The sequence below is a fragment of the Mustelus asterias genome, chromosome 19 (genome assembly GCF_964213995.1).
Source record: "Mustelus asterias chromosome 19, sMusAst1.hap1.1, whole genome shotgun sequence".
Classification (NCBI taxonomy): domain Eukaryota; kingdom Metazoa; phylum Chordata; class Chondrichthyes; order Carcharhiniformes; family Triakidae; genus Mustelus; species Mustelus asterias.
In genome coordinates this window covers 3,971,467-3,990,769 of record NC_135819.1, presented here as the reverse complement: position 1 = coordinate 3,990,769, position 19,303 = coordinate 3,971,467, and the positions used below count along the sequence as shown (strand labels likewise).

Genomic DNA, 19,303 nt, shown 5'->3' with positions numbered 1-19,303 from the left:
ATAGTGAACAGCTGTAATCCATGGGATGTAGGTACAGGCAAAGTATTTGTTAGTGTGGTAGCTCCAGGATTTTGACCCAGCAACAGTGGAGGACATAATTTTTTTCTATTTTTAAAATACTTTTCCAATTCAATCAAATCAAGTCCAATTCAGAGTCTCAACAAGTGGAGACATTTCTGATCCAAGCTGACAAGACAGGGTATGCAACACTTTACTCTGTCTTGGGCCTGGTCTACATGAGTCAAGCTGATTGGAGTAGGTAGAGGTTTCCTCCTCCAAGGCTTGATCTCATTTGCATCTTAGCCAAAAGGCCGAGATGCCACTTTTAAAAATTGCTTCATATGAAAATGAAGCTCAAATGCAACCAATGACCCCAACCAAGTGCAGCATCCGCATAACTACACTTGATTTTAGCCAAAAGGCGGAGGACATAAATTTCAAATTAGGATAATGTGCGACTTTTGCATCCTATGCGTTTTTCTGCTAGGCGGCAGAAGTCATGGGTTTGGAAGCAGATGTTTAAGTGCAGCTTGGTGATTTGCATCTTTTAAAAAATGTGGCCACTGAGTGTTGGATCATATATTTGACCTGGATGGCAGAGAGTTTTGTATTGTCGAAACTATTCAAGAGTGCATTTGACTTGGCCCTAGTTTTTCTACACCGAATTCCCAGCCACTGGCTTGCTCCTGTAGCTGCAGCTTTTATATGGTTGGTGCAGTTCAGTTTCTAGTCAATAGAGTACACCCCACCCCTCCCAAACTCCCACAAACGATCAAGTGAATGAGGCAGAACACAGTGCAAAAATCTTAGACCCACGTCCATCAGGTAAATAACATTTACAGAAGCCATTGTACATTCTGAAAATCAGTTTATTCGGTTGATTGTTGGCAAAACAAGACAAATACAAGAAAGAAATCCAAACACCATGATTTAGGCGCCGTCACTCAAGCACCAAATTCATGGAGTAGAACAAGTGGGGGGTGGAAAAACAAGTAAATGCACAGCTAGTCAAATTCTTCCTCATGACGACAGATTGTTTGGAGGTGGGCAAGAACAAATAGGGAATTTAAAACTGAATGGAGTGCAGCAAGATAGAGACAATCAGTTCAGTGTTCATAAAAACCCAGGAACTCAATTTAAAAATGGTTGATAGCAAAAGATTTGGAAAAACCATGATGGCAAACTCACATTAAGTGAAACGCTAGTAATATGGCAGCAGAGGTAGCAAGGCATTTTGCACAGAACACTAGGCAAGGAACAAAATTAAAAAAAGATTCACCAATATTGTAGAGTCACCAAGCCACTTGGACACCTCCCATTACTGACAAATCAACTACAGGAAGGTTATTCTCCCCCATTCAGGATTTTAGAATAATTCCCAACTTCCAATCCCTCGCCAGATTTAAAATCCAGAAGGGTCACATATTTGGGGCAGCAGCAGCATCAGAGCTGAAGGGTGCAGGAGAGAGCTACAGCATTGACATTTATACAGAACCCCCCACTCAAGCCTCATTCAAACCAGCACCCGATTCCAGCTACAGGTCATTGCCAGGAGATTGCATGGCCCTCATCTTCATTTGGCCTGTGAGGATGGTGCCTGGGACTATAGACTTAGGCCAGGCAGACTTCCAGTGGAACGAGGTTCCACTATAGCTATGCTAATTTTTAAAAAAATTTGTATCTTTTTATAAATAAATATATGTTCTTTGTGTAAATTCAACAAGTAGAAAGACAAAACCATTTAGCCAACATGCTGTTAGAAAGCAGCCTTGTAAACATTGACATTTTAAAAAAACAAGACAGGAAAAGTTGCGTTGTGTACACAGGTCTGGACGTACAGATTTAAACCCAGCACAGTACAGGATAGACTTTCCCAGCTGTCCAGATCAAGTAGAACTTGACATGGTGACATTCACCATGTGCTCAGGCTGCTTAGAGTCTGGGGCTTTTACAGTAACTAGTCACAAGGCTCCAGAGACAGGATAAATAAATTAAACATACACCAACTTCTGCAAAATCTGTACAATATACACTTATTCACAAACCAATAACCAAAACAAGCTGGGTTCCAAGCTTATAGTCCAGCACCAACCATTTTGGGTCAGGCTCAGTAGTGAGAGGGACCCAGGCAGGAGCAGCGTCCCCACATGTACTATGAAGTAGAAAGATGCTAAGTGCACACACGTACACCGTTTGACAGATGCATCCTTCAGAAAAAGTATTCCGATTGGATGCAGAATTCCAGCTTGGAATTTGGGTTTTAATATAAATAGTTCCACCTCAAAGCCAGTTTATTATACATTTTTTTATATATATACACACACACACACAGGTTTTTGCTTCAGCAGTCCAGTGCAGCTGACTGTTGGCCAGCCCAGCCCTGGATTGGCAAGGAGGCAATGATAGGTGGTACAAGGCAAAGGCCAGTTCACTCGCCTAACTCTTGCTTAGGTAACTGTACACAGGGAGAAACACAACATGCAATTTACAAAACGTACAAATGAGTCACAGACTAACATTATATGCACTTCACCTTCAATTACCCTTCTCACTCAGTCATTAGTAACTTAATCACACTGATTAGTGTCCACTTCTGATGAGATCAGATGCCTTCAGTCAGGAATCTTTATGAAAAAGTTTGTCCCAAAAACGTTTCTCGCACTTTACAAAAATGAGAGTTCAAGTCATATTTGGGCAGTTGGGTTTTCAGAAAAACCCATACCAATAAAAACATCCACAGTAATAGCACATTGAGTGCAAAACAAATTTAAATAACCTAACCAGCACCCTGTACATGGAGTGGCTTTGCTGAAGGGTTGGGAGGGAGTGCAGTTCTGTGCAGGATGGACGCAACAGCAGAAATGAAAGTCTAGATCCACAGGCAGCAATCACTGAGGCACTTTGTGTCAGGCTCCTCGTATCAAGCACCATAGTCTTCCAAGCTCACAACAGCTCTCTGCAAGAGAAGAGGCTTCAGTTAGAACAAAGAAACGAAAACATTTTTTAAAAAAAATCACAAGATGGGTGGGGGAGAAAGGGAATGGTACTTGGGATAAAAGCGACTGTAAAATTTGCATTGCCACCACATCTCATTTAATACAAGCCCATCTTTAATGTTTAAGTCAATCTGGGCCAATGCGAAGCAAGACGTTTGAGACAATGTTAAAGTGTCCAAACATTTGCCCTGCTGATTTGTATACAGGCATGGGAGACACCAAAATGGTCCCACAAGCTGCATCCCTGTCGTTTGTGCAATGCTATCTCCAATGTACTCTGCTTTGCTACTGGTGCTGACCAGGCTGATCAGATTCCAGGTCGCCAGTGGCAGGCAGACAGGACTGGGGGGATATAGACACATTCAGACTTTGCTCAAGTATTGAATTTTTTGAAACTACAGCAAAGATTTAAAAAGTGCAGCGGTGGTGGCTCACCGTGGGATACGTATAGCCAACTTGGTTCCGAGTGATGTGGACCTCATCATCTTCAGTGGTCTTCTGGTAGACAGGGTTATCAAAGTTTATGCTATTGGTGTTCTTCAATTTCCAGTTTTTCCAAATGAAATAAGCAGCTGTACCAAGCAGTGACAGGATGGCTGGAGATGGAAAAAAAAAGGTTTTAATCACCACCTTCCTAGAAATCTGTGTACAGCACTGGACAGGGCAAGGCAATATCTTTATTGGAGTATATTGGAACTCATGATATATTACAAATGGTAGGAAATCTAGTTCTTGCTCTCCAATGTCCCTGCAATGGACGGGCAGTAAAAACTGTCCCCCACCCTTTACTGTCCTCATCGACGCAGGATAGCATCAAAGTGTACTTGGGTAATACCCGCCTTCTATTGAAGAAATCCACAGACACAGGGTAGAGTGTGCAGACTCCACACAGACAGGTGACCCAAGCCAGGAATCGAACCCAGGTCCCTGGCACTGTGAGGCAGCAGTGCTAACCACTGTGCTGCCTCAAGAACACCCTCTTGGTATCAAGAACTTTATCTCACAAGTACAGAGGGCAGGACCTCCTCTACAACATGGCAAGTTTCACTGGGATTTAACAGGCCAGAGTAGTATTGGCTTCACAATCTCACCAAGTCACAAAATATTTACTTGCACTTACCTAGGGGTAGGACAATCCACAAGGCGTTAGCCCCATTGTGGCTTTCTGTGGTTGCCTCAGCTGCAACTTCACCTCGTACTGCAAGGAGGGGGGGGAAAAAAAATAAGCAGCTTGAAAATGTGCAGTCAACTGGCAAACTATAATTAGCAGCAAACAAGCTCTTTATAATTTTCATGAGTATAGCAGCTGAAAAATGTACCTGGCTGTGAAACTGTGAGCACCTCATGGAGTGTAGGGATGACTGTGGGTTTAGCATGATCTGATGGAACATTGGAGGGCTGGGCAATCATTTTCCTGGTTGTGAAGGTCCGTACATGGTTAGGATTGGTTGTGGTTCTGGCTGTGTTCGGCTTGCTGGTAGGCAGTATAGTAGCTAAAGGAGATTAGATATTGGTCAGAGAGTGCAGTGACAAAGAAGCTTAAAATCAATACCCTCCCCACGTAATGCAAGGGAAATGCAGTTGCTTCTCAAAATATTGTTCTCTTTCACAAACTACTCTGCCACCTCATTACAGATCAGAGACACTAACCTGGAACACATCTCCTCATGTCTGGCCCCAGTTGCATTCCATCTGGACAGACGCAAGTGTACTTTGGAGAATGAACATTGATTTGTGGTGCTGGAAGGCACAGATGCTCACAACCACCATTCACTTGCCCATTCATCTCACACCAGTTAATGCCTGGAAAATAAAAACACCACAGTAGTTACTTAGTGTTTATAGAGAATACATTCTAATAGTGTACTGCAACACACACCTTAGTGACTCAATATAGAAAAGATGTCCGAAGATGGGTAGCATGGTGGCTAGCATTGCTGCCTCAGAGCATCAGATTCCCAGCTTGGGGTCACTGTGTGTGGAGTCTGCACCTTCTCCCAGTATCCATATGGGTTTCCTCCACGTGCTCCGGTTTCCTCCCACAGTCCAAAAGATGTGCGGGTTAGGTGGATTGGCCATGCTAAATTGCCCCTTAGTGTCAGGGGGACTAGCTAAGGTGAATGCGTGGGGATAGGGTCTGGGTGGGATTGTGGTCGGTGTAGACTCGTTGGGTCAAAGAATCCTATAGTGCAGAAAGAGGCCATGTTTCACAGGGGCCTCGCACTGAACCAATGATCAGAAAAGTAGGTCTGAGGGTTGTGGAAGGAAGTGTTTCAGGGCTAGCAGCTGAAAGCACAGCTGCCAGTGTAAAGCAAATCAAAACAGGGCCATGAACAAATATAATCAAACAAAGTAGACGTGTGCTTAGGAGTGGCAGATTTTCAAGCTTTTGCTTCAGATACTCGATTTTCCAGTCAAGGGAAGTCAGCGAGGGGCAAACTGGGGCATTGAACACTAGATACTAAAAAGATTGAATTTTCACCTGCAATGGCATGGAAACCACTGACTGTTCTTTCATTTTTGGGTTAAATGCTGGGAGGCTAACCGTAGTTTGTGGGACTTGACCCACAGTATTGGGCTCAGATTGAAAATGAAATGTCCTTAAACACATACTGACCTTTGGGTTGTCGGAGATGGTGGTAGAGGACAATGTCCTGAGGAACATCCAGGTTTTCAATGACTGTTAGGATATCACCCCCTGTGAGTCTGTTGGCACTGAAAATAGCTTCATGCTCGATATCTGTCCAAAAGATCTTGTCCTAAAAAAATAGGTGGGGGAAAACATCAGCAAAATCCAGGTATTCAGTTTTAATGAACATATCCAGAGTTGTCAGATTGCAAATCCATCTTAGCAGGAGTCAGAGCCCTTTCCCCAACCCCCCCCCATTGTAGGGTCATTTTTAATTGAAGTCTTAGATCTCACTATTGTATAAATGCAATCAAGGGCTCCAGGATCTGTGGCCCAGAATCTATAGCTGAATGTCCAAGTGAGATTTGGGTTCTATGCAACAAGGGGCTGGTTTAGTTTACAGCCTGCTGCAGATTAAAAAGCAGGCTGGATCAAAAATTACAGTAGTGTACGGTAACTTGTGGGTGGCATGGTGGCACAGTGGTTAGCACTGCTATCTCAGTGCCAGGGACCTGGGTTTGATTCCTGGCTTGGGTCATTGTCTGTGTGGAGTTTGCACGTTCTCCCTGTGTCTGTGTGGGTTTCCTCCCACAGTCTGAAAGACGTGCTGGTTAGGTGCATTGACTCGAACAGGTGCCGGAGTGTGGCGACTAGGGGAATTTCATTGCAGTGTTAATGTAAACTTTACATGTGACTAATAAATAAACTTTAACCTTCCCTTCCCAAAAGTAAAGGATTTGGGAACCTGGCTACATACCACTTTTACTAATACCAAAAATTTAAATTCTCAAAACTTTAAAATTGGGATTTAAAAAAAATATATATACATACAACCACTATAGCTACCAACTCATAACTACTATAATCAGGCTTCTTACTCCTTTAGGTATCACCCCATCCTCCCAACACAAAACTTGACCATAACTCTGATCCAGCTGAATGGAAACTGATCAAATCAAAGCTACTCACCTCAAACAAAGCTATAGAGAAGGGATGAGTCAGCTTGTCTGGAGAGATGATCAAGGTTTTCCTGTTGTCACCAGCAACACCAATACTGGACAAGGTGTGCAGCTTGGAGTCTACCCAATAAAGGCGCTGATTCACCAAGTCTGAAACAAGCAGAGCACAATCACACACAGTCCCAACATTGTTTAAACTGAGACCAAACGAGGAACATTGCTGTGAAGCTCTGTTCCAAATCACTTATGGTTTTAAAAAAATCACCGATATTCAGCAGGTATCTTACACAAGTAGTGGCCAGAACTGGCAAATGTTCAGTTTTGGGAAAATTACTGGCAAAACCCAGAATTAATTAAATTTGGGACACTTGGAAGATCAGAACTTCCAAAGAAGCCGAATACTCACCTAGAGTGATTCCATTTGGCCATTCAATCTCTTTAGTGACCAATGGCATACGTTCCACTCCATTCAAACCTCCTTTCTCAATCTTGGCAGGAGATCCCCAATCACTCCAGTACAGGAAGCTGGTGGGAAAGGAATCAGTAATTAAAATCTACGACCATCCGAAGGAAGTTTCACATTGACAGAGATAATAATCCAATGACAAAAAACAAAAGCAATCAAACCCCTTCCCTGTTCCTACCTACCCTATAACCCAGGCAGAATGGATTTATCTGGATCTTTAGCATTATTGAGTGACTCATTTTCAAGCCTATATTTGCCAATAAGAAAGCAGTAGAGGATTAATTATTTATCCCAAAAAAGCCCACAGCAAGTTACTGCACCAATTTATGGCTCCAACGAGACCCAAGGCCTCCAACTAGAGTTTATTTAGTCATCTCCACTCTACCACCTCATCCAGCTTAATGAAGCTATCCATACCCATGGATTGGATCCACTGCGATGGCTCTGGGCTTTGAAAGCTGTTCTTTCACCAGGACCTTCCTCTTTGTTCCAGCTGTGTTAGCTACAGAGATCGTGCTGGTTAAACTATCTGTCCAGTAGATGTTCTGATGAATCCAGTCTACAGCCAAGCCATCTGGTGCCTTGATTTCGGTCTCAATCACTGTGGAATGATGGGAAGAATTCTCAGCTTTGTCCATGCGGGCACTGTGAAAGAAAAGGAAAAATAAAAATCAAACCACAGGGCAGGCTACTGGAGGATTAATGTGAAATCTTGGGAGCTGGTGCTTGTCACATGATGGATTCACTCTTACAAGTCTGCAGGGTTTCTTCCATCTGTGCAAAGCAATTTTAGGGGAATACAGTGGTCTACAGATGGCTTTACGCCCAACAAGTCAGGACAAGGAGTCAGACACTCACCCAGGATCATTAGAAATTACTGGCGATACCCAATTGTCAAAACTGTCTCCCCCCTCACAGCTACTGACAGCATCTCACCTGAAGATTTTTTCTTGAAACTGGTCAGCCCAATAGATCTTGTTTGTAGCCACCTCCATGTCCAGTGCCACCACATTCTTCAGCCTGGGGATCAGCTGGGTGTACTCACTCCGATCAAGGGTCAGTTTTCTGACTTCATGCCGGTTGGTGAAGAATAAGTAGGCCTCTGTACCTAGAGCAATAAAAAAAAAAAATTAATAAGAGGAGTGAAACACCAGCTTGTAAGCACTCCACGTGGTTTAGAAAAACATGACTCCAGGGCATGCACTTGCAGGTTACTGATCCTGATGAAGGTTACACTATACACAGACTGGCAACAGAACCGACCTCGATGAAGGTTACACACAAGCTGGCAACAGCACTGCCTTCTGCTGAACCAGCAAGTTAACTTTTGTATACTAGAACAGTGACTAACACTGCCAAATTTCTAACCTTGGATATCAGCAAAGAAAAGACAAACCATGATAAGTGTCTGTTTACAAAACCAGTATTAGGAATGGGCGAGGGGAAGGAGGCGGCTAGAGTTGTCACTTAAAAAGGTGAAGGTTACAATTTTAATGGCTGGTGGCAAATCGACGAACTAGAAAAAAAAGGGACTATGATATATCCATGGCACCGAGAGAAGCAAAGGTTCAACCTATTAAGAATGTAGACAGCTATAGCTGCTAGAACTAGATTCCACAGAAATGGTTCTTACCAATAGCTTTGCATTGTCTGGTCACTGGGTCCATGTGATAGCCCTCATTACATTCACACTTGAATCCACCTTCCAAGTTGATGCACATCTGGCTGCACGTGTCTGGGTTCTCACACTCATCGATATCTGAAAGCCACAAGACGTCACAACAAGATGTCAGAACAATCCATCCCATTTCCAAAAACTTTCCAGTACAAGAGAGAGTCACTAAGAACAGATGTTGACAAGAAGAGGAAAAGTTCATTCTTACCTTCACACTTTGTATCATCAACCAGCCTGAAGCCAGGTCGACAGAGGCACTCATAGCCGATCTTTAGGTCTTTACAGATGTGCGAGCAACCAGCGTTTTCATTCAGGCATTCGTTCTCACCTAAGCAGAGCAGAATATTCAATTCAGTGGAATCAAAGGCATTAGATCTGACTCAACTCAGTCTTCATCTGATTGAGAAGTGTACTTTTGTACTTGACTCCATTTCTCAATTTTAAAGGTTGCCCAATGAAGGGCCCACCACAAGAGACACGTTAGTTTTTGACGTACCACATTCCTTCAGAGGTTCATCTGACCAGTCTCTGCAGTCCCGCTGTTTGTCACAAACTTTGTCCAGCATAATACACTCGCCACTCATGCACTTGAACTTGTGGGGGCTATCACACTTGGTCACTGTTGAGCAGAGATAAGGCAGCTTGTTAATGACTAAACAGTTCATGTTTCCTACTATTTGTCAGCAGCCAAAAGCTACAAACAGTGCATTGATAGAACGGATCTAGTGAGGTGGTAAATTACATCCCTAGGTTCAGACCAGAGAGGATGGCATGACGACCTTTTGTGGGCTCTTCCTTTAATCTATGCCACATTAACCAATATAAACAAGCAGTGGTAGAGACATTGCCTTGGTGTAGGGACCAATTTAGAGAAAAACAAATCTCTGCTGAAAGCATATTAATACAAGTGAGGACAATTTGCACTCTAATGCCCAACTTCGTACCAAGAACGGCTACTATAGGAGTGAGCTTTTATTTTTAAAATGGAGATGAGAAAAAGGTAACAATATGTACATAAAAATATACATATTCTTTATACAGATTCAATGAGCTTATGGGTGTTCCATTCCTTAATATTAACAATCGTAGCACTCTGTAGTTAGTCATCGAGACACCTAGCTTAAATGGAAAGGATTCTGGTTTAAGACAATGCTCAGACAGTTTGGCAACATCAATGTAGTCAATGTGACAGTGATCAAACATAGACCAAGAACTACCTTCCATCCCACCCCAAAGACTGGCAAATATCTCAATACAACCAGCCTGTGATGAAGCAAAGTGCACCTTTCTACATTAGTATGGGGCAAGGGGAAAGAAGCTGGGCCAAAAGCTCCCCACAGCACTACTTCAGTCAAGGTTCTCAACAATTCTGATTTTGAAGGAATGCAGCTTACCATTCACACAGCCAGCTTCATCACTATGGTCGTGGCAGTCAAACTCCTTATTACACTGGAGGCTTCCATGGACACAGGTCCCATCATTGCACTGAAATTCATCTGGCCGGCAAGTTGCCACAGCTAAAAAAAATTGTTAAAAAGTTAGGTGACTAATTTCTGGTGTTAAAATAGAACAAAGTTGTACTTTCCAGGAAAGGGGGGGGCGGTCATTGAGGGCTGCTTATGTGGAGGGAGCAACATTTACAAACACTTACCACAGCCTTTCTCATCTGATTGATCCCTGCAGTCTGCACTGGCATCACAGCGCCATTTCATGTGGATACATTCTCCGCTGCCACAGTGAAACTCCAGGGAAGAGCAGGGATTGGGCTCTAACTTAGGGGACTGACCACAATTCTGTGGCCACTCATCTGACTTGTCAGGGCAATCCGGATCATCATCGCATGCCCAGAGGTGTGGAATGCAAAGTTTGCTCTCAGCGCACTGGAACATGTGAGGCCCACAGGTCCGCTCTGGACATTCCAGCTCATCACTGCCATCCGTGCAGTCGATGTCCTCGTCACAGACAAACTTCAGAGAGATGCAGTTCCCATCGTGGCACTGGAACTCATGGTCTTGGCATTTATGAGCAGCTATCAGAGGAGAGAGATTGTTAGTGGACATTTCTATTCCAGTGAGAAAATGCTTCCCGCAAATTTGAGTGAGCATAGGAGAGGATTACTTACGGCAGTTCTCCTCATCCGAGCCATTTTCACAGTCTTTTTGGGAATCGCAGCGCCAAGATCTTGGGATACATTTGTTAACATGACCACCACAGCTGAATTCAAGAGCGCTGCAGGTCTTATTCTCTGGAAGATTAAAAGATTCACAGTCTGAAGATGCACAAAACAAAATCTCAAGAGCAGTCACAAAATTTGCAAATGGAGGGGAAAGAAAATAAATAGTCTCTGCATTTCCTGGTTACAGATCTTGCAGAGTGCCGATCAAAAAGATTACCATTCTCTATCAGATTAATTATTCTGATCTCCTTCTGACATGACAATATTGTGAACATCCCCAACACCTTCCCAGCATAGTGAGATATTGTGAACAATCCTTGCACCACCTCAAAATCAACTCAGTAATTGCTTCTGGCTCTTTATTCAAATAAACTGAGCAGCAAGAGATGGCACACTATGCAACTGTGGGAGGATTCACAACATATCCAACCCATTCTTCATCCTGACACATCAGCAATGGTCACTGGGAGATAAAGATCACAGCACACAACCACAGCTAAACTGAGATGGGGGTGGAAAAGGAGAAAAAAAATCTTTCCCACTATTTGGATAAAAAGTGAGTGGGGAAGTTCCCATTAAAAGCATTAAAATAAGGTTGCACTTACTGCACGTCTCCAGTGACTCGTCTGAACCATCTGCACACTCAGACTGCCCATCACAAAGCCAGTGGACTCGAATACATGCACCATCACCACATCGGAAATGATTCTGATCACAAAGTCCAGTTGCTGGAAGAAAAAAAAAATGTGGTCACCTTAATGTAATGTGCTGACCTTAATGTAATGTGCTGGTTGGGGGAGAATAAAGAGAGAAAGGACAACAAAGAATTCACGTTGGAATCGCAACTCTCAAGAATTGTTGCCCAACCAGTTGTGGTGCACAGAGGAAGCCACATGTTCATGCAGTCGTACTGAGGTACAAGTCAACAGCCCTCATCCCTCCAACAGGCCTACAGCACAGAAGGAGGCCATTCAGCTTGCACCAACAATCCCACCCAGGCCCTATCCCCATAACCCACATATTTACCCTGCTAGTCCCCCTGACACCAAGGGGCAATTTAGCATGGCCAAGCCACCTAACCCACACATCTTAGGATTGTGGGAGGAAACCTGAGCATCTGGAGGAAACCCATGCAGACACGGGGAGAATGTGCAAACTCCACACAGTGACCCGAGGCCAGAATCAAACCCAGATCCCTGGTGCTTTGAGGCAGCACTGTGCCGCCAAAGCTAATGTATTTGTGAAGAAGAATTTTAAAAATAGTTTGAATCAGTGTCCCTCTGTTCATTTTAATGTGATCTTCTCCACACCCATTTAAAATATCACCCAGGACACCAACTTTTCAGGTTGAAGAGCTCAAAAGGGGTAGCAAAGTGGCTAGCACTGCTGCCTTACAGCACCAGTGGGTTCACTGTGGTGTGGAGTTTGCACTCTGTGTCTGCGTGGATTTCCTCTAGGTGCTCTGGTTTCCTCCCACATGCCAAAAGGTACGGGTTAGGTGGATTGGCTGTGCTAAATTGTCCTTTAAGTGTCAGGGGATTAGCAGGGTAAATACGTGGGGGTTACAAGGATAGGGTCTGGGTGGGATTGTCTTTGATGCAGGCTCAATGGGTTGAATGGCCTCCTCCTGAACTGTATGGATTCTATGACTATTACCTCATACAAGTCGAGGAAAAAAAAAGTGAAACTCAAGCAAACCTCAATGCTCGAATGGTAAGAAAGAGAAAAATCAGCTTTCTCGTTCAAGGATTTCCTGACTTGTCTCTACCCCTCCCCCAAGGAAATTATGTTGCTGAAGCGGAAATTCCAGCCGCGTTTTTCTCCATTCTGTTTCTGTAGTAGAAACTTTGAGTCACCCAGAGACTAGTCAGCTGTGGTACACACATCACCTATTCGTTGCTGAAAATGGGCTGACATGCTCTCGAGAAACGATTGGCTCAACAGATCACGGCTCATTTCAAAAATGACAAACCACATCATGACCCCACCCCCATTCACACCAGGAAGTGAGTACAGAAATCAAACAGGACGTTCAACAGCTTGCAAATATTGTTGTAATAACCTGCAGCAAGCTCCAGGCAGGTTACAAGTCCAGGGTAATAATCAGAAAATTCCTCCCTTTGGTAAATAAAAGCAAAGTAGTAAAAGTGACTGGCATGCTGCAGCATTTAATGGGAGCAGAGTCACTGGCTCTGTAATTAATCATGTCTAGTTTTAGGGCAGACCAACACCAATATAGTACTAACCCTATCTGGGAAACCTCTTGATTGCATATCTGGAGCAATGCATAAACCCATTATTCAGAGGCGAGTGACACCAACTGAGCCAAGACTGACAGTTTGTTTAATCTGTCAGCACAGCAGTGAATTTTAGAAACACATACTCAAGGCTTGTGGAAGGACTTCAAAAAGTCCAAGCACAGCAGCAGCCAGGTAATTCATGTGGCTATGCTCAGGAGTTCAACATTACTCTCCTATTTCATCTTGCCAGCATGAACCAGCTGGCACCCAGTGGCCATAATACTAGGGAGACATACCCAACAAGCAAGTCTAAACTTCACTAATTTAACTGCTTACTCCAATTCAGGGTCATGGGGAGTTGGAGACTATCCCGATAAGACACTGGGCGGTAGGCAGAATACACCAAGGACACAACACCAGTCCGTCACAGGGCATACAGACAAAATGAGGGGCAATTTACCATAGCCAATCCACCTAACTGGCACACCTTTGTACTATAGGAGAAAACTGGAGTACCAGTGAAAACCCACGCAGACAGGGAGAACTTGAAAACTCCACACAGACACCCAAGGCCAGTATCAAGTCCAGGTTCCTTGAACAGTGAGGCGGCAGCACTAAACACCATGCTACCCATAAGTCTAAATGACCTCTGGAACAGGCAAATATAACTCACCTACCCAACCATAGCACCAATTTTAGTGTGGAAAGTACTGGGCTTTCAACACAAAAAAAGTTTCTCCTTTTATAAATGGTTGATACTGTTGAAGGATATTGCTGCACACACATTCTGATACTATTCATTTTTCTGAGTCACTCCCACCCACAGTGCTGACTCAGTGGGTAGAACTCCACTAACACTGGGCACCCTCAAACATCTCTCCATAATGATGGTAGTTATAGCATGATTCCCCCAGGTAAGTATACAAACCAGGATGAACCTGAGAGTGTCCTAGTCTACATAGACTCACCCCATTAATCAATCAGAGACTGAAACCAAAGAAAACAAAATAGCCCAAGCATATTTTGTTATAATTACAAATCAGAGATTTGATAAGTGGCAAGAATCAATTTAGAATTATGAAAGGATAGAACAAAGTAAAGAGGAACAGAATTCCTAGCGAATACGAAAGGAATATAGACAAAGTTTAAAAGTAAGAAATTTAAAATAGGAGGAAAGAGGAGATGGACAGACATGACCAGAGTTAGTGATTGAAGTAGAAACCATATAAATATTACATTGGATGAAGGGAAAATGGAATTAGGGATAAGGGTGAGACTACCACTTGCACAGTTAAAGCAAGGACTGGTTGAGCCAAATAGTCTGTTTCTATTGACGGTGACTTCTGCTCATCATAGCAAAGCTCAGCCAGGACTAGCCACAGAGGCAGCAGTATCAAGGTAGATAAATGCCAGAGTTATAACTGCATTCATTTCCAGAAGGCAAGCATGATTGGGACCCATCCTTAAAAGTCTGTGGTAGGTGACACTTTACCCAAATACAGATAGGCATTGCCTCACTTTGAACAGGAGACTGCCAGCCAGTTCAGAATACAGTGACCGTCGAAAATGCATTGCACATGAATCAATCATATAAGGAACTAATCCATTTGACACAACTTCAATGATACTGTTGTAGTGAAACCAAGACAACCTGATTATTCCAGGTCCCAATAATCCTCCAGAGGGGATAGCCGGATTTGAAATGGACCATTGATATCAAGTGGTTAGAAGCTTGCTCAGGTCCCACAGATGGTGAGCAGTGCAATGCCAAGCCTTTTTTGGGTTGGTGCCAACAAGATGGGAATTAACTTAAGTTTCAATTCCCCCAACTGAAGATGATAGCTGCTGGATCAGAATAAACAGCACTAATGGCTTGATCATCTGATGGGACATTTAATACACCGCATATGCCAAGTACGATCTAATCTCATCCAAATTAAATTTGGCAGCAACCATCTCATTTACTACTTCTAGAGGACCATCACATCTGTTACAACAGTCACTGCCGCTCCCCTGCAGAACAGCTTTCTGAAAACCACTATGGAGGGTTTGACCCTAGACACCCAAAAGAATGCCACGGCCAGTGGCTGAAATCATCTCATTTCCACCAGTGAAAGTACAGTATGCTTTGCCCACCAAGCGTTCTGTCTGCATGACCATACCAACAGATCTTGAAATGAACGGGACCAATGTTGGACTCAGTTCAAAAGGCAGTCTCCACACACTTTGGAGCTGGGTGTCTCACGGCTTTTACAAGGAGTAAGAAAGTATTTACCAGAACACAGCACAAAACAGTTAGATTAAAAGCAGTGTTTCTAATTGTCTCAAAGGCTTTGTGCTGGGGGATTTATTACCATGCAAGGTAATGGGGATCTGACAGCATGTTTGCACTGGGAGAAAAAGCTTCATTTTCCCCATTGTTAATTCATTAGTAACCAAAAAAGGTGGCCGGCTGTAATCAGACTTGTGTTGATCAACAACAGCCTCTTAGTCAACAGAAGACGACGGCCTGATCATACCATGCCAGGTCAGCCAATCAGAAGCCACTTATTTGCACAAGCCATTATCATATGTTTTTTTAAAAAAAGGAGTGGCTGGATGATTCAAATCACTTGATTGTATTGCTGTAGGAAGTTTTACAACTCCCACAATAGAGCAAATAAGACCTGGAGATTTACAGGTTCAAGAGAGCCAATAGCAAACCTTAGGGAAATAAGTGGTGAACTTATACCACCGAGTACCACCCTGAATAAACGTTCTGTGCTCACCTCCAGTCCACCCATTACAATTCACTAGTTCATTCATAAAAATCTTTATTAGATGAGTCACTAAGCAATAAAGTTCAATAATTTCCCCATTTACTTCCCTACAGATCAGATAATCTAACAGCTCACAGCACCATTAGATAGCAGATCAGGATGGGTCTGATTTAGATATTTGTTCTGATTGTATTTACAAAAGATGCTTTCTCTCCCACTACCCCCCCCACCACTCCATCTGTTAGGCAAGGAACTTTAATGACTGACCCCACCCAAATAAACATTTTTGAAAGGTAGCAATATTCAATAGTTTTAATTTTGTGTGTGTCACAAGTAGGCTTACATTAACACTGCAATGAAGTTACTGTGAAAATCCCCATCTCACTACATTCCGCTGCCTGTTCAGGTACACAGGAAATTTAGCACAGCCAATGCACCTAACCAGCACGTCTTTCAGACTGCGGGAGGAAACCAGAGCAAACCCACGCAGACACGGAGAACGTGCAGACTCCACACAGACAGGGACGCAAACCAGGAATCGAACCTGGGTCCTTGGCAGCAGTGCTAACCACCGTGCCACTGACAAGGACATCCCAGCTGGCACTGATCCTATCCTCACCCACACGCTGGAACCACACTTAGCAGGGGCTTGCCTTCTTCCAATCACAAAACAAAAATTGGCAAATCGTTGGAGCATAAGTAACAAGTAGCAAAGTCAGCACTGGAGGTCTAGTGTAGGAAATTTCCAAGTTGAGCATGCTAAACACTAGACAAGGGGACAGAAACTTTTCTTCATATGCCAACTTTTATAACACAGTAAGAAGTCTAACAACACCAGGTTAAAGTCCAACAGGTTTATTTGGTAACCAACACCACTAGCTTTCGGAACAGGCTATTCCGTCGTCAACATGTTCGTTGTTAGACTCCTTACTGTGTTTACCCCAGTCCAACACCGGCATCTCCACATCATGACTTTTATAACACCCAAAGTACTTAACAACCACCATTCAAAGTAGAGTGACTGAGAAATGCAGCAGCCAACTTGTACACAGTAACATCCCATCAAATAAGATAAAGATCTCATGAAGATCAATAACCAGTTACTGTATCTAGCAAAATTAGGAAGAACCCTTCCCCCCCCCCCCCACCACAAAATGGGGACTAGTACACTTGAGACGCTCAGTTTAGCACCACACCCAGAAAAGGGGTACCGCTGACACTGCGGCACTCTCTCCTGGGAGCTGTTGGCCTGGATTTTGAGCTCAATTTCCTCCCCCCCCACCCCTGGGATTTGGAACCCACAATCTGTCTTCAGAGGCCACCCACCCACCCTAGCCAAGTAGCTTGTCCTCCCCCCAGCTTCATCCTCCAACCCACTCAGCGCCTACAATTCCCACAATCCTTGCGCGCGGTCCCCCCCCCCCTGAGGGGGGGGGCGGGGCTGCCGAGGGAGCACCGGGGAATGCGGCGCTCCCATTGGTAGAGAGGGCGGGGTCAGCGCTCGAGCCCCGGGAATCCTGCCCTCCCATTGGCAGAGGGGGGCGGCGCCTTAGAATCTCCTGTTCGGCCGGCGGCCAATCAGCGGGCAGCCGCCCGGTGCCGCTGGTTGAACTTGGAGCTCGAGCGCCGGGCGACGGTTAAACGGTCGCCAAAGACCGGGGAGCTGAAAAAGAGGGGGATATGGCGGTCCGAATTCCCCCGGGGAGGAGACGGAGAGAGACCGATCCAAAAAAAACAAATACCCCTCGACACTCCCTCACTCACTCATTCATTCACCAACTTCGACCGCCTCACACAAACCTCACTGACACACATTAATTCCCTCACCAGTAGCAGCGACATCCTCCAGCAAGCAGACGGTAAGCAGCAACAGCAGAGCGATTGCTCTCCCCATGATGAAGAGTCTCTGTGCGTAAGAGTGTGTATGTCTGTGCCGGTTCCTCTCTCTCAGCGAATGTGGAGCCAGCCTCCCGCCCATCCGGGTATTTCAACGAGCCGGCGATGGGGTGATCTGATGGCCCCGCCCCCTTTTAAAGGGACAGGCCCCGCCTCCAGCTCTCAACATCCCCGACCCCATCATCAGGGGCTCCCCAGCAACACTCAGGGTGGGGGAAGCTGGTGCTAAATTATTATTTTCAATTACAAAATAAGATTTTATTCATACAGAGAATGTTTCAATGCAATTTTTCATTGAAGTTGTAAATCTAAGACGTATGGTTTACATACATACATACATTCAGATCTTCATCATACCTACAATGCAGAAAGAGACCATTCGGCCCATCAAGCCTGCACAGACAACAATCCCAGCCAGGCCCTATCCCCGTAACATCCATTCTGGGGATGGCGGGACTTGAGGAGAGATTGACTAGGTTAGGATTGTTTTCGCTGGAGTTCAGACGAGTGAGTGAGTGGGGGGGGGGGGGATCTCATAGAGATTTATAAAATTCTAACAGGACTAGACAGGGTAGATGCATGGAGGATATTCCTGATGGTGGGAGAGTCCAGAACCAGGGGTCACAGTCAGAAGATTCAGGGTAGACCATTTAGGACGGAGGTGAGGAGACAGTTCTTCACGCAAAGAGTGGTGAGCCTGTGGAATTCATTACCGCAGGAAGTAGTTGATGCTAAAACATTGAATATATTCAAGAGGTGGCTAGATATAGCACTTGGGGCAAATGGGATCAAAGGTTATGGGGAGAAAGCAGGATGAGGCTATTGAGTTGGATGATCAGCCATGATCGTGATGAATGGTGGAGCAGGCTCGAAGGGCCAAATGGCCTCCTCCTGCTCCTATCTTTCTATGTAAAACTTTAAAACTATTAAAACCATTCTATCTTCTCCAGTATATCTCAAAGATACCCCTGCTTACTTTTTAAATGGGGCGCTGCTAATGAACACCCATACGAAGGAAATTTAATTTAGAGAGGCAACAGCAAAATACTGTGGATTTTGTTTTATTCGTGGGACATGGGCATTGCTGGCTGGGCCAGCATTTATTGCCCATCACTAGTTGCCCTTTGAGGGCAGTTCAGAGTTAACCACATTGCTGTGGATCTGGAATCACATGTAGGCCAGGTAGTCCTAGGTAAGGACAGCAGATTTCCTTCCCTAAAGGACATTAGTGAACCAGATGGATTTTTCCAACAATCGACGATGGTTTCATGGTCATCAGTAGACTCTTAATTGCAGATATTTTTTATTGAATTCAAACTCCACCATCTGCCGTGGCGGGATTCAAACCCGGGTCCCCAGAACATTAGCTGAGTTTCTGGATTAATAGTCCGGAATCGGAAACAAAAACAGAAAATGCTGCAATATCTCAGCAGGACTGACAACATTTGTGGAGAGAGAATAGAGCCTTCAAAGGGTCATCCAGACTCAAAACGTTGGCTCTATTCTC

At 44.3% G+C, this 19,303-nt stretch overlaps 1 protein-coding gene across 1 annotated transcript; it reads right to left on the bottom strand.

Moving 5' to 3' along the window:
- Nucleotides 1-852: 852 nt before the first annotated feature.
- On the bottom strand, nt 853-17,852 carry ldlra (low density lipoprotein receptor a). The gene is made up of 18 exons (XM_078234890.1): nt 17,728-17,852; nt 11,507-11,629; nt 10,848-10,970; nt 10,377-10,754; nt 10,120-10,242; nt 9,222-9,344; nt 8,934-9,053; nt 8,684-8,809; nt 7,987-8,158; nt 7,468-7,695; nt 6,991-7,109; nt 6,595-6,734; nt 5,614-5,755; nt 4,647-4,799; nt 4,316-4,489; nt 4,117-4,194; nt 3,432-3,592; nt 853-2,956 (listed from the first exon to the last, which is right to left on the bottom strand). Exons 1-18 carry the CDS (start codon nt 17,792-17,794, stop codon nt 2,921-2,923), a joined length of 2,586 nt encoding a protein of 861 aa, XP_078091016.1. The 5' UTR covers nt 17,795-17,852; the 3' UTR covers nt 853-2,920.
- Between the last annotated feature and the right edge of the window lie 1,451 nt (nt 17,853-19,303).

What these genes read in the sequence shown, in the direction of transcription:
- ldlra (XM_078234890.1), bottom strand. Translation starts at nt 17,794, where the DNA reads ATGGGGAGAGCAATCGCTCTGCTGTTGCTGCTTACCGTCTGCTTGCTG. An exon ending in CGAGTCACTGGAGACGTGCA is followed by an intron (nt 10,971 to 11,506) that starts GTAAGTGCAACC and finishes TTAATCTTCCAG; the next exon opens with AGAATAAGACCTGCAGCGCT. An exon ending in TGATGATACAAAGTGTGAAG is followed by an intron (nt 8,810 to 8,933) that starts GTAAGAATGAAC and finishes TGTGGCTTTCAG; the next exon opens with ATATCGATGAGTGTGAGAAC.